The sequence below is a fragment of the Rosa rugosa genome, chromosome 2 (assembly GCF_958449725.1).
Source record: "Rosa rugosa chromosome 2, drRosRugo1.1, whole genome shotgun sequence".
In the NCBI taxonomy this organism is placed as follows: domain Eukaryota; kingdom Viridiplantae; phylum Streptophyta; class Magnoliopsida; order Rosales; family Rosaceae; genus Rosa; species Rosa rugosa.
The window spans coordinates 6264887-6289834 of NC_084821.1; the positions used below are offsets into that span (position 1 = coordinate 6264887).

The 24948-nt window shown below is 45.7% G+C and overlaps 1 protein-coding gene across 1 annotated transcript in view; it reads right to left on the reverse strand.

Moving 5' to 3' along the window:
- Nucleotides 1-118: 118 nt before the first annotated feature.
- The window catches only part of LOC133728610 (mediator of RNA polymerase II transcription subunit 15a-like), a 40396-nt gene continuing 15566 nt past the window's right edge, over nucleotides 119-24948 (reverse strand). The window contains exons 14-21 of the mRNA XM_062156029.1: nucleotides 4443-4556; nucleotides 4235-4346; nucleotides 4048-4141; nucleotides 3509-3917; nucleotides 2767-3278; nucleotides 2103-2173; nucleotides 1815-1889; nucleotides 119-1575 (exon numbers count right to left, since the gene is read on the reverse strand). Of these exons, the coding sequence (XP_062012013.1) occupies nucleotides 445-1575; nucleotides 1815-1889; nucleotides 2103-2173; nucleotides 2767-3278; nucleotides 3509-3917; nucleotides 4048-4141; nucleotides 4235-4346; nucleotides 4443-4556 (2518 nt within the window). The 3' untranslated portion in view covers nucleotides 119-444. The remainder of the gene's footprint in view (nucleotides 1576-1814; nucleotides 1890-2102; nucleotides 2174-2766; nucleotides 3279-3508; nucleotides 3918-4047; nucleotides 4142-4234; nucleotides 4347-4442; nucleotides 4557-24948) is intronic.

Genomic DNA, 24948 nt, shown 5'->3' on the forward strand with positions numbered 1-24948 from the left:
ACTATGGTGTTGAGGAATTGGATTAATGGAGGCTATAGTACTGTCGGTTTTGCTTCTCTTTGGATTTGTATGACCTGCTCTAGTTCCCTTTGCCGATGAAGTTGCATACCCCCTCCAATGTTATAACAGCAGCTACTAGCATTCGCAATAAAGCCAGAATATGATCTCTACTCTCTACCCAAATGCCCAAACCCAAGGCAATGCCTTCAATTTCCTTTTCAAAACTATATATCACAACTGAACAGCATTTCCTATGTTATCATCCAAGAGGGGTTCATATTCAATGCTTACAGCTAGCAAATAACTGATGACCATGAAGGCATTTAGGTAGAACACATAAATAGTCCTGAAAAGAAAAAAAGTTCTCGGAGAGAAATATCACAACAAGCTTAGAGCTACAGAATTACAAAGAACAGATAGTAGGTAGGGGAGAACAAAGCCTGATTAAATCCAATAGCCTTTCCCGAAAACAGCAGCAACGTATAGAATAATGAGAAAGATGAGATAGATGAAATAAATAAGATGCAGCCGCTGCTTTGCTCGTTGCTGTATCTGCTGCTGTTGCTTTTCTTGAAGCATCTGCGGTTTCTGCATCCATTGCTGCTGCATCTGTAGTTGTTGACACAGTTGCTTGAGGTTCACAGAGAAAGTTTCTTGCTTCTGACACTGGTTATCAACCATACCAGAATTTGACTTGAGGGAATCAATGCTTCCCTGCAGCATATCACTCCCACTCTGTGATGATGACAAGGGATTCATGTTCATGTCATTAACAACACTGATTTGCTGAAGCTGGGGCTCCAACTGTCCAGGCAGCAGCTGCTGTTGTTGTTGAAATATCTGCTGCTGCTGCTGCTTCTGCATCAACTGCTCCTGCAACTGTCGCTGTTCATTCCGTTTTTCAAGTATAATCTGTTTCAATTGCTGTCCCTGTTGCAGATATCGGTTATGAAGAAAATCAGAATTTGACTGAAGGGGATTAATGTTTGCTTGCAGCATGTTAATCCCACTCTGTGATGACAAGGCATTCTTGTTAGCTTGTTGGGGACCACTGACACAGATTTCTTGGATAGAACTAACAGGGACCTGCTGTGATGAGTACAGTGGGTTTCCTTGTCCTGGATCTGTGTTGGAACTTGATTGCAATGGATTCATCGGGTTCTGCTGTGCAGTTGAAACCCCTGACAAAGAAGACACATAGTTTTGCTGCAAGCCTGTCACATTGTTCTGCTGCATTGTTGCCACAGATCCTTGTAAGTTCATCGAATGCAGTTGGGGACTCATATGATTTTCATGAGATTGCACTTGAGTAATTTGGGATTGGGAGTGCTCTATGGAGTGCAAATGAGGTGAAGGGAGGTGCCCTTGTTGCAGAGAAGAATCAAGCTTCTTGGGTCTATTTGTATTAATGAAAGCTATTATCTGCTTCTCGTATAAACCCAACTTCCACTTCAAAACAGGTGAAATGTTACTTTTGGAAACCTGTAACACTGTTATGAGGTGCTCCAGCATGGTCTTAAGCATTTTCAGCTTCTCAAGCTGATACGACTTAGGCTGTTGTGGCAAAGATTCGAGCTAGCAAACAGAAAGAAGAGTGGTAAGCCAAAGAACAAAAGAAAGTAACAAGATTTTGTAGCCACCAAGGTTAGCATTTCAATCATAATGCCATGTAAACTGGCTACATGGTTTTAGTAAATAAGGAGATAAGAGGAATCTATCAAAATACCACCACCACCACCATAACCTTGAAGGAAAGGCTACTTAAGAAGTAAAGATTAGCAATAAACTACATGAGGACAAATGTGATATCATACCTGCTGAAGTTTAGTAGCATTTTTCTGGTATATCTCTCTTAGTGTGGTTAGGTATGTCTCCTTCATGACTTTTATCTGCAAATCAAAGCGAGGAATATAATTAGAAAGTTATCTGTTGTATTGGAACAATGTATCCCCATGGTATCATCTGCTATACCGTGTTTCCAACTACAACAATGTATGCTTATTTGTTAATATTTCGATCAAATTATGTCAGGTTGTCACAACAGCTAATTACATCTGAATATAATTAGCCTGTGGATAGTCCCTACAAGTCAGGCACCTCACCTTTTGATAGACCTCCTCTTGCCAATCAGCTCCATTTTTATCTTGAATCTGGGCCGTGGAATCCAGAGATGCTATGCAATATATAGAAATAGATGTTAGCTTTGCATAAAGACCATAAGAAATTTGCTATGAAGGTATTATTTAATAAAGCATTACTTGCAGAACATAGGTCAAATATGTTTTTGGTTAAAAAAAAAAAAACATTTCACAAAACATGAAATGACTGAGCGCACAGTGGAAGCTCCACAGGCTAAAAGAAAACAGCATATGCATGAGATTTTTGATAGTAAGCCATGGGTAACCATACCCTTGAAGCAGCATAAGGATAAAGCTTCACTACAAACTCTGATCTATTAACCACTTATTCTAACTCGAGAATTAATAACCATAATGTCACACAACCAAAAGGATGAAAGCTAGTTCATATTAAACATACGTCCAAGTTGGCTAGTCTCAGTTATGAGATAAGTTCCACAACTATTTTTTGCTTCAAAAATATTCCATGATTACTTTTTTACATGAATCCCAAAGCTAATGATCAGGAGAGAAGGAGTCAAAAATATGCAAAACTGTTGTATTATTAACATTAGTCATCAAATACCTAATATGTAAATAAGAAAGTAAAGGAGAAAAGAAAGTTATAGGAATTGACTGGTTTATAAACCTGTTAACTGTTGCTGTTGATGCTGTGGCGGCAATATTTGCTGTTGTGGCATTGCTGTTTGCTGAAGCATGGGTTGTGTCAACTGGGAAATAGCTAATTGTTGATTCTGCTGAAGCCTACAAAGAAAAGATTCCACTGCAGAAGATGCTGATTGTACATGAGATTGCTGAGAAGATGACAATGGTGTTTTTTGTAATAGCATCTGCTGCTGCTCTTGTTGCTGTTGGATATTTCGAATAAGTTCTTGTTGTATCTGTTGCTGACAAATCCGCTGCTGTGAATACTCTGATTGCTGCTGTTGCTGTTGAGGAACTACCTGTTGCTGTCCTTGCATTTGCCTATGATAATTAGTCAATAAGTCTAGACTGAAGGCAGGAGGTAAAGCGGAAGATGAGTCCGACATGAAGCTTGGAATATTAATGTTGGTGGCTGTTGAAGTTGAACCAAACCTTGCACTTTCTTCAGCCGCCAATGCATCACAGAAATCTCTATGAGTTATGAAGCTATCATTCCTGTTTTGGAAAAAATTCACTCAGTCATACAACATTAAATTCAGGTATTGCGTGCATTTAATGTATATTCTCCATCAATCAAAATTAATCTTAAACTAGGGAATTTAACATTTATTGCAAGAAGAATAAGAAATTAACATTAAATTATCGTCTCACTCACACAGAAGAACTTGTGACATGAGTGGTTCAGAGAATAGTATTTTTTCGAAATGGGAGAGAGAGGGGGTTACCTGGAAAAGAGTGTGCCACAGTCACATCTATACTCACTAGCCCCGCAAATCTTGCTAAGAGCCTTCCAATCTGACTGGACTGCGTACTTCTTCGAGGGAACTAGACCGCAGATAGGAAATAGTTCAAATGATGAACTAGAAATGTTCACGTCCTGTGGAGAAGGTAACACAGATGATAAGCTGGCAGGCATATTTCTACCAGGGGCAGGGGGTAGCGCAGATAATAAGGCAGACGTATTTAGTGCCGGGGTAGGAGCTAGTACAGATGATAAGCTGAGCCCCGAGGTAGGGGGTAGTGCAGATGATAAGCCAGCAGAATTTTGAACTCCAGCAGGTGGAATGTTACTTTGAATGTTCTCTGATAAGAGTTGTCCTTGATTGGTGACTTGAGGTTGCATACCAGAAGACCCTACTCAATACTCAAGTAAAATAAAAGTTAAAAACACATAATAGAAAAAGGTATAAAAATAAAAAATTAAATAAGGAAAACAATAAGATGGAGTTGCATGAATTACTAGCATATGTTTCATAGGTATTACCAGCAGAGTTGGATTGTAAAGAATTGGCCATTTTGGTCTGAGACTTGGTCTCCATAGTGAGCATCTTCAGAGAAATTTTCCGTAGATAATCTGACTACAAACCGAGATCGAATCAAAAGTTAGATCTTATTGCTACCTGCACACCAACAAACAATAGATATCTAAGTCACTATATAGTCTGTAGTACCTGACTTGTGGCAGCAGTATAAATCTTTTCCTCGAACCTAACAGCAATTTTCTTGAGTTCATGCAATCCCTCTTGACCGGAGAAAGGAAGATGCCTCTTCAATGTATCCATTCTTCAAATGCAACAAATTCAAAAGCTATTATTAACATGCAACAAAAGCGAATTCAAGATGAACACACCAATGCACTCGAAATTTCAGCATACTAACATCTTATTGACAATTCTTTGCCGCGAATCCTCCTGCAGTTTGTTCCTCCAATCTCCTGCATCCATTGCAGGCTCTCCACCGTTAGGAGGACTCCCATCGTTGTTATCCATGAACCTTACCATTGCCAACCACCAAAATGTCAAACAAATCAATAGACATTCAACAGCAAATTCAATGAAAGCCTGATACACAAGTTGCTAAATTTTTCCCAACATAAGTTCATAAATTCAATTACGCAAAATCAAAGCCTGCAATTCACAGGGAATTGAAAACCCAACAAAGTTCACGGACAATCCAAGCAAGAAAATCACACACAAGTTGCTAACTTTGATGGATCATAGATGATTTTGATTCTGAAAACTTATCCATTTGATCTAAACTTTAATGGATCATAAACAAGTTGCTAACTTTTATGGATCATAGTGATTTATGATATGTTTTCACTTGATCTAAACTTTAAGCAAGATCTCAACATACAATTCCTGAATTCAACTCTGCAAAAACAAGGCTTGCAACTCACATACAATCGCAAACCCAACAAATATGGAGGAAAACCTGAGCAGGAAAATCGCACAAAGTTGACAACTTTGATCGATGATAGTGATTCTTGATACACAAACTGTGTCCATTTAAGCTAACATTTTAAGCAGAATTTTGGTCAAACATACAGTTCCTGAATTCAACTACGCAGAACCAAAGCTTGTAATTCACATACAATCGAAAACTCCACCAAGTGTGAGGACAATCGGAGCAAGAAAATTAACGATGGTGAAAATGAATACACTTAAAACCAAAACCGAATACTTTAAGAGGATTGAAAATAGCATTACCGTTTTGTTCGAGGGACTGAAGATAGTGATCAGGAAAGTGGACAAGACACGGAAGTTACTGAATGCTCTGTGTGTAGGAATCAACGAGGGTCTTGTTTGTAGTATATATAGAAGCTTAGCTTGCTCAGGTCAAGTCGCTCACGCCAACAAGCACAGTTTCACGTCAACAAGCACAGACTTGCTCTGTTTTTTCCTTCGTTTTCGGCTTTTCCAGTTTTAGGAGTGAAATATTACCATATGAGGATTTTGAGTGCGTTTCTCTGTCAACCTCTTTTAACTTTTAGTGAATAATTTGGACAACTAAAAGAAAATTATTTTAGCCCAAATTAGTAACATCGTAAAAGTTTTTAGGCTCGACCTATTGGGGTTGGTCTAGTGAAAGCATGTTGGGCTGCAAGTGTGGCAGACGCTGTAGGGCTTCTCCTGCTAATAGGAGATCTTTGGTTCGAACCCTAGCTTGTGAAAAACATCCCTTGAGGAGAGATCATATCCATGTTGCTCTTGGCCCCGGAGTGATAGCTTACTCGGCCATCATTTTATGTAACCAAAAAAGAGAAAGTTTTCATGCTCGATTAGTAGTCATCATTGATCGGATGGACGATGGGTGGCATGACTTGTTTAGACGTAGGTACTGACTTGGTTAAAGGTCTTCTCTTTTTAATATTCTAAATATACTAAAGCCCGTGGCATTGTTCATAATGGCATGAAAAGACGGTTTTGCCCTTTGTTTTTCGTGATTTATTGTTTGACATTACCACTGTTCATATGAAAAGATGGTTTTGCCCCCGACTTTTGATTGAAATTACAATCCTGTTATATACCATTTTAGTTTTTATTTTTTTATTTTTTTTAAGGGTGAGAGAGAGAGAGAAACCATAGGGGGACTTCGCCGGAGCCCGATCACCGGCCGTCGGAATCCAGTCACCGGCCGCCGGATTCCTGCCAACTTTCGCCGGAAAATGGAAGAGAGAGAAACCATAGGGGACTTCCCCGGAGCCCGGTTACCGGCCGTCGGAATCTGGTCACCGGTCGCCGGATTCCGGTCACCGGTCACCGGATTCCGGTCAACTTCCGCCGCCACGGGACTTTTCTGAAAACTTCACCGGAAAAGTTTATTACCCCCAATAGACATCTATTGGCCCCCAATAGAGGGGCAATAAACCTCTATTGCTCCCCAATAGACGTCTATTGACCCCCAATAGACGTCTATTGCCCCTTAATAGACGTCTATTCTCTTCCAATAGAACTTTCGGTTGTCATAATATGAACTAATCTCTTAAAATTTAGACAATAAAACTTTGTTTAAAGAAAAAAAAACGAAGATATTATATCGATTTAAAAACGTCTATTGCCCCCCAATAGACGTCTATTGGGGAGCAATAGAATATTATTTTTCTGTTTTCTTTCCTTCCGGGCCTTCTGTTGCAAAACAGAAGTAGCACCATTTTGATTTACAACACAGAAGTAGCACTATTCTCCATCCAAATTAAAAAAAAAAAAAAAAGAGTGCTTTAGAGACGTGTTCGATCTCAGAGGAAGGAAAAGAAAAAAAAAATTGTGCTCGAGACTGGTGTAGTGACTGGTGGGTAAGAATGGATGACAGTAGTGCAGTCAACCTTTGAACAACCGCCGTGAAGTGCCCGGCCCCCGCCTAATCCCTCAAAGTCTCAAACCGACCGACCTTACTTTATTCCTTCCCGCTCGAGACGTTCGATCTCAGACAAAAAAATGAAAAAAGGCCATTCCAACCAATATGCATTCCTGCTTCAAGATCTAACACAAATTCAGGCATTTCGTCACATCCATGACTGGGAATTGAAGGGAGAAAAAGTGACCTGCTCGTCATCGACGTTGTGGCGAGATCGAAATTTGATTCCGAGACAAGACGAGCGGAAACTCTGCTGGTGATGGATTTGGATCGTTGCCTCCAACTACTATCGTCGGGCGATGACAACGACGTGGCTTTACTGCCGCTTGATCTCATCTTCTATGCGCCTAGAAATGCGATTCAAATCGTGGAATTGGGATATGCAGCACAGCTCGCACTCGATCGAGTGGAGGATCTGCGGAGGAGAGAGAGAGAGACAGAGCCGTAGGCGAGAGAGAGGAGAGAGAGACGACACAGAGGAGAGAGACAAACAGCGCCGAAGGCGAGAGAGGGGAGAGAGAGAGATTGATGTTGAGTGGCAGTGATTGTGATTCTTTAATTGGGTTAAGGGTAAAATGGTCATTTGGTGTTAAATTGTGTATGTGGGAACAAAAATCTGTTGCTGGGGTAAGTGGGATAATTTTTGCTCATTTTGGGGCTTTGGGTCAAGATCACTTGTAAAAAATAAAACAGCTTGGGCCAGACCCAAACAACAATAAAATATAAATATAACATTAAATAAATTTAAAACCAGAGCCCAAGCCCAGGCCCAAGAAGCACCCGGCCCAGCAAGGAATATGCAGGGTTCCAGCCAAATCCAGCTACACCACAGCCATACCAACACCGCCGCCACCATCACCTCGCCTCCGTCGTGACCCGATCTCCATCCAGAGCCCAGCCACCATAACGGTCAGATCGTCGACCAATCTGGCCCCTAGAAACCCAAGCACCGGTGAAGACACCGAACCACCAGAACCACAGAACGACGCCATGGCCTCAACAACGCAAATCCTCCACCTCATCCCTCCAGACCGCCTGTCCCCTGTCATCCCTTGCCAAGCCATGCTGCCTATGCCATCATCCAACACACTCAACCCCATATCAGAACGGATCCGATTGGGATCGAGTGGTTCCATCTCCTCAACAACGGCCAAAACTCGGCCAGCACCATCCTCACCATCTGAGAGAAACATTGCCACGAAGGCCAGAGCCCGTCTGGCTGCACGTGCCACGCGTCGACGAGGCCAGAGGCCCGCGCCGACTAGGGTGCGCCGCCGGACGAGGGAAAGTGTTAACGAGGGGAAACCTAGGGAGTGTGTTTACACTTGTGCAAAACCGCTTTAGAATCTCTTTAATTGTGTTTGTGACGTGAACAATTCTATTTTGTATGTGTAAATTTCTACAAATCATGAAAAAAAAATTATTTTTTGTTGTAGCCCATTTGTGGCTAATATATTATTAACAACAAAATAAATTTTATTCTAAGTAGCGCCGATATTTCTTAGATTGTGAGTATTCATCTTTTTTTTTTTAGAATGGTGAGTATTCATCTATTACATATGAAACTTAGAAGAAAAAAAAAAAAAACCCGCAGCATTGCGCGGGTCAATTTGCTAGTGTACAGTCAATATTGAAAGCGAGTAATTCTACCAATTACCACCGGTTTTTACTAGTTTGGAACGATATTTGGGTTGGTTTAATTTGGAGTTGTGAGAGGCTTTGTTTTCGAGCAACATATTGGTGCTCAGGAGTCTTAGACCACAAAGTACGAAATTGGAAGATATAAATACATGGAATACCGCCTAGGAGTGTTGGTTGTCGAACCCATGACTATGACCTTGTTAATCTTACAAATAACTGACTGACCACAACTCACATGTATCTAGATTTTAGTGAATACAGTCATGCTCTATTCAAATCGATTATGCCTCCATTCACTATTTCTTAAGTTCGTGTCATAAACTTAAAATAGTTGATGCTAATTTGAATGCCCTGCTCCGGAGTCTCCTTTAATGACGAAGTCGAAAGCTTACTCATCAAGTTGTTAGCATAGCCCAAGTCCAAGACTGCTTTCAATATGGGTGTCGTTTTCACACGTCAATTGCTTTGCTTTGATGCTTTAAACCTAATAAAAATGACAAGGAAAGTCAAGTTTGTATGAAACTATGCCCAGATTTGCTCATTTAACCAAACTTTTGTGCCACGAAAACACTAGCTATACTTCTTCTCATCCTCTTCTGAGTGTAGGCATGTAACTCTGCCACAATTTCTTCAGAGATTAACAAGTCTAGCTGAACATTACAAAATCACAGTAGATAGGCAATTACAATTCATGCAAGTCTATTCCCTATAATGTACGTGCCCATGTTCTATTCCGAAAGCAGCAAGTAATCTGTCCGTTTACATTATTAAAGCTCGGTTCGTCCTAGTGCTGTTGGATTCTCGTACTTTGAGCTATGTTTTGTATCAAGTTACACCAGAAAATAATTCCCAACTACGAAGTAAAAACTTTACATGAGAAAGAATAAACTTATCAAAAGAAAACTGTACGTGCTGTAGAAAAAAACCAAATAAACAAAACATCAAAATATGCTATCGGGGATTCATTTGATTTTCATGAGATTGCACTCGAGTAACGTGAGATTGTTGCTCCTGTATGGAGCGCATATGAGGTGGAGGGAGCTACAGGCTACCTGAGTCGATTTGTATTAAACTATTAATAAAATCTATTATCTGCTTCTCGTATGAAACCAATTTCTCCTCAAAACAAGCGAAATGTCAGTTTTGGAATAGTGTAAAAATGTTGTTTGAGCCCAAAAGTAATTTTGGCAATATCCTTCAGTGGATCTAGCACAGCGGGCCGATACCTGCGGCCCAAAAATAAACATACTTGGTTTTGGGTTACAACTCCGCCTATTCCGGAATCCATGAGGAGAGCGAAGTCCTATTGGAATCAAGTAATAGAGATTGACTAGGAAACTCCAGTCAATAATCCTTCTACGACAAGGAGCGGTCGAAACCCTAGGTATATATACCAGGTTTCGAGGACAGAAAAAACACTCTCTCTCAAATCAATCAATCCTAGCGATTACAAAGCCTCCCCGGAGCAAACCTTCATCCTTGTTGAAACCCGGTGACCGTGCGCCAGTCCTAGTCTCTCCAAGAGCCGACTGTCAGCATCACCAGACCAACCCGGCGACCGCACTTCCAGTCCCAGTCTCCCAGCGAGCCGACTGCGAGCGCAACCGCCACCGTTACTACCAGCGAAGCAAGGGTAACGCCCTCGCAACCCAGCGAAGCTAAAGTCACGCTTTAGCGCAACCCGTGCTTCTCCCAACTTCCCAGTGATTGCTCTGCTTAGTCTACAACACTAAGTATCGATTCGGTGAACGCAAGAGACCACAACCAAAGTCCTTATCCGTAAGGCAAAAGTCCTTTTCCGAAAGGCTAGAGAAGAACCCTGTGACGAGGTTGGTGCTCTCCTCGTCCACAGCGCTTGAAGAAGAAGTCAGGTCAAGGGACTACCCCAACGACTGCACCCCGCGGTGCTGGCACGCCTGCGCAATCACTCGCTTAAAAGAGACAGTTTGCAAGCCAACTGGTTTTGGAGCCAAACATTTTGGCACGCCCAGTGGGACCAAACTAGTGTCTCTTCGTGAACGGTAGCCATTGGGAAGTCAAGCGAAAACCCTTACCAAAAGGTTTACGCTAACTGCCCAAAGCATAAGACCTCCAGTTACAAGCCGCATTCTCGCGCGGATTGTCGTGGTCTTTCTGAGCAACAAGTGACTCAAAGATTCGCTCTTCATCCCCATCCAACCGAGATGTCGACGGAAAAAGGAGAGAATCGTCCGACCACTGCTGAGGGTCAAACTGTCACTAACAACCAGGCCAGCGAGCCGGTTGACACTGTCGCTAGCTCCAACACAGCGACGAGTGTGCAAAGAGAGGCTTTCGTTCCGAAGCCTATCCCAGAAGGGGCCTCCTCCGAGGTCGCGTTCGCAATTATCCTGGAGAACATCGAAAACCACAGCAAGAAGATAGCTGCTGACCTTGCGAGGGATAATGCGAGAGCCGACCAGGTCATACGCGAGATAAACCAGCGTATTTCCCAACAAGCGGAGGAAACTAAGCAGCAAATCTCACAGACTGAGAATGCTTTGATGGCCCATGCTTCAGGTATCGCAGAAGAGCAGAACCAGCGCCAGAAAGGAATAATAGAGGCCATTGCGAACCATACGAAGCAAACAACGGCTGACATGGCTGGTCTCCGTAAAGATGGAGAGATCCTCGCAACCGAGGTTGCCATGCAGAGGGCCGAGCTGAACCAGGCCAAGGAGGTATTAAACCAGACCTTGGGTGATCCCAATGCTATCCTTGGTTCTCTTGGCCAGCCATCCAGTTCGGGCAAATACGTGCCACCGAACCAACGCGAGAAGGTTAGTAGCCATACTGCTATACCTGCCGCAACTGTTGCTGCCACGCCGCTGAAAAACAAAGAACAAGCGCTAGTTATCGGCGGCAGCAAAGATAAAGGTACTGCCTCAAGTGGGCAGACTACCAGGCAGAAGCACCAGGCCTCAAAGGGCGCTGGAACCTCGTCCGATTCTACGTTCGTTCAATACGACAGCGACGGGGCAGAGAACGTATATCAAGAGCTGCCGGGAAGCTACTATGGGATTGACCAGGCTGGTAATCCGGTTAGGATAACAGCGCTGGCAAAGGAGATGCCCATACCAGCAGTGACTCTTCAACAACCCGCTACAACCCGCGTTGTGCACATAGGAGAAGGGGCAGCGACTGTAAACCAAGCAATACCTGTGCAGCCTGTTCGCCATGCAGCGGCCATACCGCCTCCTCCTCCTCCGGGTCCAGAATATGTGAGACGAGATGAAGTAGAGGAGATGATTAGACAGGCTAACCCCAGGGCCCAGATGGATGGGATCTATGAGGGACCTTTCCCGCCGCATATAATGCTCGCGCCTTCTCCCAGGGGCTATAAGAACATTATATTTGCTACTTTCTCAGGGGAAGACTCCGAGAATGCGGCAACCCATCTGGCTAGGTTCAGGGTACAATGCGGCCAGTACCAGAATGATGACATCCTCAAGTGCAGGATTTTTGGCACTTCTCTCTCAGGAGCTGCCTTCAGGTGGTTCTCCAAATTGCGGCCAGGAACTGTAGCAGATTGGCCTGCAATGGAAAAGCTTTTTCGGGAGACTTTCGGGGCCACAGAACCTGAGGTAGACTTGGCCTCTCTCACCCATATGGCCCAACAGCCCATAGAGTCCGCTGTGGCCTATCTTCAGCGCTTCCAGATTCAGAAGGCCAAGCTGAATGTGATCCTGCCAGAGAAAGAATTGATCAAGTTGGCGATCAAGGGCTTAGAGCCTCGTCAGCGAAAGAAGCAGCATGGCAGCATGATCCAGTCAATGGGAGAGCTCATCACAGAGGTGGGAAGCTTCGAACACCTCCTCAGAGAAACTGACGCCAGGAAGAATGCGTCCAGAGGAACATACGTACCAGGGAAACATCGCACTGTAGTGGCCCTGAGCTACGGCTGATCAGAAGATGGAGGAAAAGGTTGCGAACAAGCACAAAGACATTCTGACCAAGCCCTACATACCACCTGCTTCAACCGCTACCATCAAAGAAGGAAAGTGGTACACCAGGGAGAAGGGGAAGGCAGTGGAGATAAGTCCTTCCAAGAAGCGAAAACTGCAGCGCAGATTTGGTGAAGCCAAGCGCGCGCTAGAGGCTTTAGACCAAGGCCTGATCAAACCGTCACAGTTGGTCAAATCTCCTGAGCAGTATCAGAAGGAGATGGAAGCGCTCGCTGCCAAGCCATTAGTGGCTCCTCGCAGTCTGCGAAAGCCAGCGAGCTCAGAATCTGGGGCATCTAAGCCCAATGTTTTTTGTAGGATTACCAAGGAGAGAACACCTCCGCTGGCCAGAAAGGAGAGCTCGCCATCCAGGCGACCACACGTCAGGCGTAGGTTGTCTCGCGAGGAGCCAGAAGCCAAATCCTCGGCTTTCGAGAGACTGGGGGGCAAGGACAAGACTACCGACACGTTACAGTGGAGACCTAAGAAAGTCCAGAGTTTGGTGGTCGCTCCCCCAAAGGCGGATATTGCTAGGGAACTAAAGCCAGATTCCCTTGAACAAGCTTCAGTGGTTCAAGAGCTCGAACAATGTGAAGTAAAAGGCCTCACCGAGGAATCCTTAGTGGACAGGTTGGTCAAACAATTCAACACGGATATCCCTGTCCACGAACCCAAGCTTAACCTGGAGGACGACATAGATGAATTCGAAACGTCCTGCAATATGGTTTATGTGCTTCCAGTGCGGTATGCAATGCCGGTCGCTGCTCAGGAATGCGTAGAAGCTGAGGAATGTAATACACAGCCTCTGCAGATCACGTCAGCGGTCACGGCACCTGTTGAAGAGGCTGTCTTTCTGGAAACAGAGGACGCCAACAGTAAAGAATTCTTCATGAGCTTCACTAGGCCAACACCTGCTATGGTCCAACACATGAGACCTCTATACATCACAGCAGAAGTTGGCGGTACCAGAGTAAGCAAGATCATGGTTGATACCGGAGCTGCTGTTAATGTCATTACTACCAGGACCATGCACCTGCTAGGGATCAAGAAGGAGAAGATCCAGTCGACATCTCTTACTCTCAAGAACTTCGCGGGGACTGTAACAAAAACATTGGGTTTACTTTTCTTGCGTATCAAGGTAGGTCCAGCAGAGGGAGTTTACGCTTTCTTTGTGACAGACTGCTATGCGGCCTACAACGCTATCCTGGGCAGAGATTGGATTCACCGGAGCTACTGTGTTCCGTCAACCCTCCATCAGGAACTTATTATGTGGAACAGGGAGACAGACAAAGCTGAGGTGATCAAAGCGGACCCTCGTCCTTTCCCAGTATCCGCAAACTATGTAGATGCCAGGTACTACTTGGAGCCTATCGCTCCATTGCAAGTCAGTGGCATTGATAACAAAGGCCGCCCCACAGGGGTGACGGCCTCTGAACTGGCACAGTGGGGGCTTACGCTGGCAAAAGAAGGCTTAGAAAGGCCTGGCCATGCTGTGCCTAAACCTTTGAACGATTAATGGATTACGACCTTCCAGAGGAAGGGATAGAGGCCCTCCACTCGCTGCATGAAAGATTATCATCATATCTAGTGGAAAAAGAGGCCTATGAGCAAATCGCGACTTTGGAAATCGTTGAAGAGGGACTCTCTGATCAGGAACAAGAGGATGAGGTAGAAATCCAGCTCGCTCCGGCAGCATTGGACGACACGCCTCCTAAGGTCAGAGATCCTACCGAGAAAGTCAATCTCGGAACAGCAGATGAGCCTATGGAAGTGGCTATCGGCGCTTACTTAGAGCCTAGCGAGAAACAGAGGCTTATTGACTTATTACTAGAATTCAAGGACTGCTTTGCGGAAAAGTATGAGGATATGCCTGGCCTGTCACCGGACTTGGTTTGCCATCAGCTACCAACACTCCCTGACAAGAGACCTGTGAAACAAGAGCCGCGAAGAATGAATTCAGAGACTCAAATCCTCGTTAAAGAGGAGGTCGAAAAAATGCACAAATCAGGCATTATCAGGGTGGCCAAGTACAATCAGTGGCTATCTAACATAGTGCCTGTCCGAAAGAAGAATGGTAAGATGAGGGTCTGCGTAGATTACAGAGACCTTAATACTGCTACACCTAAAGATGTCTACCCCATGCCGGTCGCGGATATGTTGGTAGATGCCGTTGCGCGGCATGAATTACTGTCCTTCATGGACGGCACTACGGGGTATCACCAGATTCCGGTTGCAGAAGAAGACAGACACAAAACCGCGTTCCGCTGCCCTGGGTTCGCGGGCGTTTTTGAATATGTGGTTATGCCTTTTGGACTGAAGAACGCTGGAGCGACTTACCAAAGAGCCATGAACCTAATCTTCCATGACATACTTGGAAAGATTTTGGAGGTTTACATTGATGACGTGGTTGTCAAGTCTCAGAAAAGAGGGGATCATATCACAGACCTCAGGAAAGTATTCGAGCGCATGCGACAGCACAAGCTTAAAATGAATCCTGCTAAGTGCGTTTTTGGAGTTCAAGCAGGAGACTTTCTGGGGTTCATTGTCCATCAGAGGGGAATTGAGGTCCCTGAAGACAAAGCGAGCGCAGTTATCAACGCATCTCCGCCACGCACGAAGAAAGAGCTACAGCGCTTGCTTGGTAAAATCAACTTCCTGAGACGCTTCATCTCTAACTCTGCAGGTAAGATCCAGCCTTTCTCTCCTCTGCTGAAGCTGCAGGACCAAAGCGAGTTTGTCTGGGAACATAAGCACCAAGAGGCTTTTGACAGAATCAAGGCCTACCTGGCGAGCCCGCCAGTGCTCGTTCCTCCTAGGGCTGGATTTTCATTAAAGCTATATATATCAGCAGCTGAGGCTTCTATTGGCAGCCTACTCGCCCAAGACGATGAGGATGGTGTCGAACATGCCATATTCTACCTTAGTAGGACACTCACAAACTGCGAGACAAGGTACACTCCAATGGAAAAGCTATGTCTCACATTGTACTTCTCAGCGTGCAAGCTGCGCCACTACATGTTATCCTTTACCACTTGCATCATCGCTCAGACTGACTTAGTCAAGTACATGCTATCGCGACCTATTCTGAGAGGCCGCATTGGCAAATGGGTGTTAGCTTTATCTGAATTCTCACTACAGTATGTGCCACAAAAGGCAGTAAAGGGACAGGCTATCGCAGATTTCCTCGCGCACCACCCTACCTTAGACATCCCTATAGTGAAGGAGTTAGAAATAGCAGCTGTGGCCATCACTCGGCCAGATTTGGCGCGCATCCCAGAGTACGCTATTTTGTACCAAGCCACAGTCTCCTTACAGCCCTGGATCCTATACTTTGACGGTTCAAGAACGGAAACGTTAGCAGGGGCTGGGATTGTTCTGGAAAATCCAGCGGGCGATCGGTTCTCTTATTCTTTCCAGTTGGAGTTTAAGTGTACCAACAATCAAGCAGAGTATGAGGCCCTTATCATTGGCCTAGAGGTTCTGCTAGAGTTAGGGGTGAGGGACGTTCAGGTACACGGCGACTCTTTGCTCATAATCAACCAGCTCCAAGGAAAGTACAAGTGTGAAAGCTTTTTGATCATACCCTACATGCATCGTGCCATTGAACTTCTAGATCAATTTGACGATGTAGACTTGGAGCACATACCTCGTGAGCGCAACTTTGCGGCCAATGAACTCGCTCAATTGGCTACCGGCATTACATTGAAATATGGCGTTCGCGAGCGCATTCTGAAAGTCGAGCGCCGCACACTGCCTTCGTGGCTCGCGCGGCCTGACCCACCAGACGATCCAGTCGTCGCGGTCCTCGAGCCTATCGATGTTGATTGGCGCATACCGTTGATTGACTACCTCAAGCAACCAAACCTTACAACAGACAGGAAGATTCGTTTCCTTGCCTTGAATTATTTCCTTCGAGGTGATGAGCTGCGACGACGTGGAGAAGATGGCGTAGACTTTAGATGTGTCTATGGCCGCGAAGCAAAACGATTAATGCGCGAAGCGCACACAGGAGTATGTGGAGCCCATCAAGCGGGCCCCAAGATGCGTTGGCTTATCAGAAGACATGGGTTTTATTGGCCTAGCATTTTGAAAGATTGTATCGCATTCGCGAAAGGCTGCCAAGACTGTCAGGCGCATGGTCCGGTGCAGCACGTTCCCAATATTCCCATGCAACCCATTATTAAGCCTTGGCCTGCACGAGGCTGGGCTTTGGATTTGATTGGGATGATTCACCCTCACTCTTCGCTCCAGCATAAGTTCATCATTGTGGCCACTGATTTCTTCACAAAGTGGGTTGAAGCTGAACCATTGAAGGAGGCTTCCGGCGCTACCATTCGTCAGTTTATCTTTCAGAATATTATTTGCAGGTTTGGTATCCCGGAAGTGTTGGTCTCAGACAGGGGGGCAGCGTTTATGGGCGGTGATGTAGAGAAGCTTGTCAATGAGTTGGGTATTCAGTTTGTCCACAGCACACCATATTATGCCTAATCCAATGGTCAAGCAGAGGCCAGTAACAAGATTATTATCACCTTGCTCAAGAAGATGCTGGTTGAAAACCCCAGACAGTGGCACGATACGCTGTATGAAACCTTATGGGCGTATCGTACCTCCAAGAGGAATCCCACTGCTACAACCCCCTATGCGCTAATGTTCGGCCATGATGCAGTCTTACCTTTGGAACTTAACGTCCAATCTTTGCGCATCCAAGATCAGCATCACTTGATCGGGGAAGATTATGTTCAGGCGATGTGGCAAGAACACGAAGATCTCAGCGAGCAACGCTTGGCAGCTTTGGACAACTTGGTCTTGGAAAAACAGAGGATTGCGCGCGCCTATGACAAGAGGACACGTGGTCGTAGTTACAAAGAGGGTGATTTGGTTTGGAAGGCTGTTTTGCCTTTTGGCGAGAAGTTGACCGGTCGCGGTAAATGGACTCCGCGATGGGAAGGGCCCTTCGTTGTTCATCGCATTCTGGAGCGCGGGGCCTTTCACCTCAAAGATTTGGATGGCGGCCTCCACCGCAATCCCATTAACGGGCGTTTCCTGAAGAAATACTACCCTAGTGTTTGGGAGTTTGACGATCCACCGGATCAACCTCCTTCTCAGACAGGGGGGCAACTTTAATCTACCCAGGTTCGCTTCGTCCATATTCAGGCCTTTCCTGTGGCCTTAGTATCCTGTACTTGCTTCACCTACACATACTAGGGGGCAACACTCTGTACATTCAGGCCTTATTTGAGGCTTTTCGTTCAAAAATTTCAATGTCAATGTTTCTTTTCTTTGACATTATGGTGTTAAGAATGCATGTAATGGCCTATACCTGAGGCCTTATTTTATACTTTGATTTGCAAAAAGTGTTAAAAACTTTCATTCATAAAGTGGCTTTGCGGCCAAAAGCAGTACAAAGTGCAAATCAAAATAATTACATTTGCGGTTTACAAGGCCAGAAGTGGCTTAGAGTAAAAACCATAAAGTTACAGATCTACTGAGAGTTTCTGGATCTTGTGGCAGCAAAGGGGCTGTGCTCGGGCATTCCTACTCTCCCTCTCTTCACCCACATACCTCCTCTGCTTTGAGTTGCAAGCCGCTACCGTCTGTACCGGACCAAAAGGGAAGGAAATAATCCATCGCAACCCTTTTGGTTGGATTACCCTCCGGGATGGAGATGGTCTTCACAGAGAAGCGCGACTCACAACCACATCTACCTCCAGGGGAAAAACATAAGTCACGCAGTCAGACCCTGGAGGCAGGCGACGGAGCAAGAACAGGCGACCCATATTGGTCTTCCGCCCTTCTTCCTCCTGCTCCACGCGGGCAATCTGAGAGAGGAGACCCCTCAGAATCGGGTTCCGCCGCTACGGGAGCACCACATGTTCTTTGGTCTAAATGAAACCGGTGGGTTTCACCGCGACTTCCAGAGACCAAAGACATGAGGTTGGACCTGAGGTTAGGCCATAAGACCTACCCAGGTATTGAGGTTAAGCCATAAGGCCTAGGAATTTGAGGCTAAGGCTAATATCGTGAGGAGAAGATCGTAGAAACTGGAGGAAGAGAAGTAGAGATTTTGTTGCTATTTCTGGGAAACCCATATTCGTTTGTGTATATCTTCTCCCCAGAGTGCAGGTATTTATAGTGCCAGTCTCAGTGGCTTTGACCGTACGATGGTTAGTTGTGATATTCTCATCGCCATCAATGAGCGTATCAATCGGAGTTAAATGCTAAGATCTCGGAAATGAAGATAATTGAAAGCGCGTGGGAGACGGAGCAGTCTCCAAGGAGGTAACCGCTCCGTTTCGAGATTATCTTTTCAGTCTTTTCAAACGGTTTTAAAGCAATAAAGGCAACTTAAAGCGTTGAACCGTTTGAGAGAATAAGTTATTATTTGGGCCAAGCAAAGTGGGCTAAATAGTAAGTTAAGAATAATAATATTGTTCATACAAAATATGGGCCTAATTCTAGGGGCCCAAAAGTCTTCGGCCTGCATGGGTCAGGCGAAGGAAGAGTTCGTCCAAACGAAAACTGGCATCCGCAGCAGCTTGTGCGGCTTGTTGGGCCGCCACGCGTGCATGAGCCAGTTCCTGGGATAGCGTCTCGAGAGCAGCGAGGGGTTGTTCCAACTGAGGCTCTGCATGAACGAGCATAGCAGTAACATCGGTTAACCGGGCTTGAAAGGCTTGAATTTGGGACCTCAAGTGGTTCCTCTCAAGCGTCAGGTCCCTGATGAGGTTAGCTTGGTCACCCAAGAAGTCACGCGCGGTCTCCGTTTGCTGAGTAAGGTTCTGATAATGCATTTCGGTCTGCCTGGCTTGCGCATTCGCGACTGCCCGCTCGTTGAGCCCTTGAGGAAGATCCTGCAACAGCTGATCGATTTCTTGGAATTGTTCCTCAGTGATGGCTCCCTCGTGGAGGAGCACCCTCAAGTATTCTAAGACCCTCACAGGCGCACCAGGAATCAAGATATCAGGGCCCAGGAAGCGGCGAAGGCCTTCTCTGACTTCATCTACGACCCCAGGGGGGGTCACTTCAAGTACACGAGCTAACCTTTCCAAAGTAGAGGGAGTAGGAGGCTCAGCGACAGGGGCCTCAGGAGGTTCAGCGATAGGTACTTCCGGCACTGGTTCAGGTACCTCCGGCGCTGGGTCAGGAAGGTCTTCCAATTCTTCAGCTTCAGCGACTTGGGGGGCAGGGGGAGGAAGTTCCTGATCAACCACGTTAGGAACAGGCTCAGCAGCTTCTGCTTCTACCGCTCCGGTTACATCGTCCCCAGTTCCAACGACGTTTGGAACCTGGAAGAAGACATTATCAGAATACTTGAACCAGGAAATAATGATGAAATAGTTGGTTAGGGGGAATACCTTTTCGATTGGGGGCTCATACACAATGATCGCTAGCATTGTCTCTGGGCTAGCTTCGCTGGGAACAGGAATTGAGTCAGGCGCTATCTGTTCCAGGACAGGAACGTCGCTTAGTTCCTCGCGAGGTGCATCCAGTAGCAGTACTCTATTTTCGGCCTCCGGCGAGCTGTCATCTATGATCTGCACTGGCATCGAGGCCAATTGTGCATTATCTACAGCGCCCGCAGGGAGTGGAGAATGGTTCACAACAGTTGGCGCTGGAGCTTGGGAAGCAGATGTGCCTTCACCAACAGTTGAAGATCCTTCTTCAGCATGTCTCGAGGACCTGTGGCGAACCTGCAAATGAGGATTGTTACAGAGTCACACAGAATGAAAAGAAATTTCTAACAAGTGCTTAGTATGCTTGTGTCTTACCAGTCGGTCAGCGATTGGTTCATCTTCTGCCCACAGGTCAGTTCGAGGATCAGAACGAGCGCGCTTCCGAGCCGAGAGAGCAGCGATCTGTTAGAGGCAGGGGATTAGGTATGACGCGTAAAGGAAGCATGATTTGTACAAACAGAGGGCTCTTACCGTTTGCATGTCATCATCATCAGAGGAGGATTCTTTGTCCTCAGGCTCTATCATTACTGCCTTTTGCTTCCCAGACTGGCCAGCGGCTTGGGAAGCGTTGGCTGCGCGACTGCCAGAAAGTGGCGCGTTCCCCTGGAAAAGCAAAGTTTGAATTTAAAAGGGGAGGGATAAAAGAACAAAAGGGACAAAACATGAGTCAAGATTAGTTACCTCTTGAAGGGGTTCGCGGATTACGATACCAGCTTGGGCCTGACGTGGGGCTCGCGCGGGTCGCGGAGCCGGTTCAGCAGTAGGAGGAGGAGCTTGTGCAGCGTCTTCAGGGATGCGAGCAAGTTGATCAACGTCGGCGGCGTAGGGATATCGCAGTTCCCCGAAGATGGCAGCGAATACCTCATCGTGCTGTTGCCGCCAGCAGTTAACAGAGACTTCTGCCCACCATGCATCATATCCTTCCTCAGTCGCGTCCACAGAGTCAATCTCTTTGGCCCAGTCAGGAAGATCAACCAGCGCGAGCGTGCTTTGTGCTGGCGGAGGCCCAGAAAGGGGCCTAATTCTACGCCAAGAAGTGTTGTAGTTCCAAGCATCATATAGAGGGAATGGCACTAATTGGACAAGACCAAGTTGACGAGCGAAATGGTTGGGAGCGTAGAGCTCATAACTGAGTTCGTCAGCGGCAATCCTGATGTCGGAACAGGAGATCGCGCGGCGAAAAGCCAAGCGCGCGCGATCACTGTAGCGAGAGGCGCCAGGGAGGAATCCATGTTCAAGCGGAGCTGGGAATCTTCTACTCAGCACTAAGTCGCAGTATGGCATCTCGTGCAGAAAGTACAAGTATGTGAAGCACTCAAAATAAGGAGGGGATGTGTACCTTTCGCCGCGACTGAGCCATCGACCCAAGAGTTGGTCCGTAGGCGGAAGCAATGGGATGTCGTCGCGACGAAAGTATGGAAAGTAAATTTGAATCCAGAAGTCAAGGATCCAAAAGGGGCCAGAAATGCTAGTCTCAAAGGGATGCATTGTGGCTTGATACAAAGTACGGTAGAGGGCACCTAATACTGGTTGTCCTAGTCCCACACGGTGGCCGTTGTAGAGGGCCGTCGCCAGAGAAGTCCAGGCACCAGTGGGCTTACAGGAGGAAGTGCAGAAAATAAATTTACAGAGCCAGTACTCCAAGAATGCAATCCCGCCAGTCGCATTGTGCTCCTGGCGGTAATAGGCCAGCCACCGCGGATAGGAGCTGCTATGGGCGCCGCGACCATGTTGGGCCATGGTGGAGGTGAAAGTATCAGAGTCGAATTGGCCATGCAGATAGGGTTCACCATCAATGGGTAGGCCAGTAATGGTGAGAATGTCCAATAAAGTGACACTCATTTGGCCAAATCGAAAATCAAAGGTGTTGGTAGCAGTGTTCCAGAAACAAAGAAAGGCAGCGAGTGGCGAACGATTGCCACCGCGCGGAAGACGAAAACAAAGATCGATAGTATGGGTGATACCTGCTGCGTTCCAGCGGGCTAGATCTCGAGCGCGTGCTTCCCGGTACCAAGAAAGCTCTTCCGCACTGATGGAGGATGGCCAATGCCCTATTTTTGATCGATGGTTAGGGGCACTCCAACTGGTAAAATCCCCAGGAGTCCTTCGGAGGACGGGGATGGGGCGACGAACAGGTAGACCATAAAAGGCGACGGCGTCGGCCGGGAAAGCATCTCGCGGCGTTGGGCCCAGTCCGGCATGGTGGTTCGAAAGTCGGAGGAGCAGAGGTCTTTGGATGGTGGTCTGGAGAATCAGGCTGGCGCCAATCCCAGTTCCCCAAGAGCATGCAGCCTGTTCATTCAGTTCTTCTTCTTGGTCGATAGCCATCTTTTTCGGGGGAGCCATTTCTGGGTTTCGAAAAGGAAGATGTGTGCCAAGGAGGGTTTCTGGGTTTAGGAGACTAAAAGAGTTTCTGATGTGACAGGTCTGAAGTGGCTGCGGATTTAAATAAGAGATTTTGTGAGGGAAACGATGCGACAAAAAGGCGTTTCGCGAGTGAAAAGACGCAACCCTCATTAATGACATCGTTTCGAGCATCGAACGCGTCGTTTTAGTCCCCTTCAATCAGTTACACTTTCATGGGCCTGATTTCGAGGCCTGGGGGGCAATGTTTGAGCCCAAAAGTAATTTTGGCAATATCCTTCAGTGGATCTAGCACAGCGGGCCGATACCTGCGGCCCAAAAATAAACATACTTGGTTTTGGGTTACAACTCCGCCTATTCCGGAATCCATGAGGAGAGCGAAGTCCTATTGGAATCAAGTAATAGAGATTGACTAGGAAACTCCAGTCAATAATCCTTCTACGACAAGGAGCGGTCGAAACCCTAGGTATATATACCAGGTTTCGAGGACAGAAAAAGGACTCTCTCTCAAATCAATCAATCCTAGCGATTACAAAGCCTCCCCGGAGCAAACCTTCAACCTTGTTGAAACCCGGTGACCGTGCGCCAGTCCTAGTCTCTCCAAGAGCCGACTGTCAGCATCACCAGACCAACCCGGCGACCGCACTTCCAGTCCCAGTCTCCCAGCGAGCCGACTGCGAGCGCAACCGCCACCGTTACTACCAGCGAAGCAAGGGTAACGCCCTCGCAACCCAGCGAAGCTAAAGTCACGCTTTAGCGCAACCCGTGCTTCTCCCAACTTCCCAGTGATTGCTCTGCTTAGTCTACAACACTAAGTATCGATTCGGTGAACGCAAGAGACCACAACCAAAGTCCTTATCCGTAAGGCAAAAGTCCTTTTCCGAAAGGCTAGAGAAGAACCCTGTGACGAGGTTGGTGCTCTCCTCGTCCACAGCGCTTGAAGAAAAAGTCAGGTCAAGGGACTACCCCAACGACTGCACCCCGCGGTGCTGGCACGCCTGCGCAATCACTTGCTCAAAAGAGACAGTTTGCAAGCCAACTGGTTTTGGAGCCAAACAAATGTTATGAGGCGCTCCAGTATGTTCTTATAAATGCTCAGCTTCTCATGCTGGTCGGATGTTTGCTGTGGTAGATGAGAATCCTGCTAGCAAACAGAAAGAAATGTGTAATTACCGGATGGAACAAAATTGATAGAGTTTGAGTAATGACAGTTATTCAAACAAGCAACAACACAAATAAACGAACACAAGAATTGCTGACGCAGTGTAAACCTCTCCACTGAGGAAACTTCACTGCGTGGCTTTTAACGTAGCCAACACGAGAATCAAATCCAATATGAATCAAATCGTTACAGATCACAAGTAGTGGTATTCAACACAACCACGTTGACTAGCAACAATGCTAACTTGCTCACAACTGTAAAAGACCTATTCTAAACAACTATGAAGCAATCTGTATAGATGAAGAAATCTGGACACGCCTTCAGATTCAATCTTGCCTTGAAGCCTCACTGATCTCAATCACATATGCAAGTGATGAATGCAGTGAACAAGCAGTATGATCAATCAATCAAACAAACAATGAGAGTTTTGTAAAACAGTTAGTGCAGACTATGCAGCACAATTAAAATTCTCAATCAGAAAACTCTACCTCTCATAATGCAGTTTCAAAACCTTTTATAGAAGATAAAGACTCCCCCTCAATCCAATCACATTAAACACCGATTGAGATAAACATGGAAAGGTTTTTCAAAACAATATGCAATCACAATCTTTTATCTGATATGTATTCAAAACAATTCTAAATGCAGATAAGATTTCCTAAACTTTTTTCCTTAAACACTATTTGAATTGGAGAGTTTAGACCCACAATATATGCATCAATCACATGCAAATTGATATGATATGCAAATTAAAAGCTCTCTAAACCTAGACCATATTTTCATAATTATATGGAGAAAGAATCGTGTACAATCAATGCGTCTAACCCTAATTGATTCCTATTAGGAAAAATCTTTTTAACAAAAGATTGCCAATTAAAATAAACAGACCTAAATCAATTAGGTCTTCAATGGGACGATTTTAACTGGTGAAAAATATCTTTGCATAATAAAATTTAAGAATAGAAAGATACTTTCCAAAAACAAACTTCCTAAAACCTAGGACTGACTCAAGGATTGCAACACAGATTGCAATCCCAATGCATATGCTGACTCATGAGGTGCATTTACCTGTAACGTATTTGAGATCAGTATTAGGCCCTTTTCCAGCTTCTTCAATGATGAATTGTCATGATATACTTCACTATCTTTGTATGGGAATGCCAACAAATAACATGTACAAAATGTACTTACAATCTCCCCCTTTGGCATTCCTATACAAAACACATCTAATTAATGCAAACTCCCCCTCAACAAGTACTTGAGGATCCTCACTTGGGAAGAAGCCTGCAATTCCTGTAACACTTATCACACACACCTTGTAAAAAGCAAGTTAAAGATAAGGCATAGGAATGTCAACGCAATTTCAAGATCAATATCAAAAGATTTAAACAATCAAAGCACAAGTTGATCAAATTCACCAATATTCTCCCCCTTTTTGTCTAGGA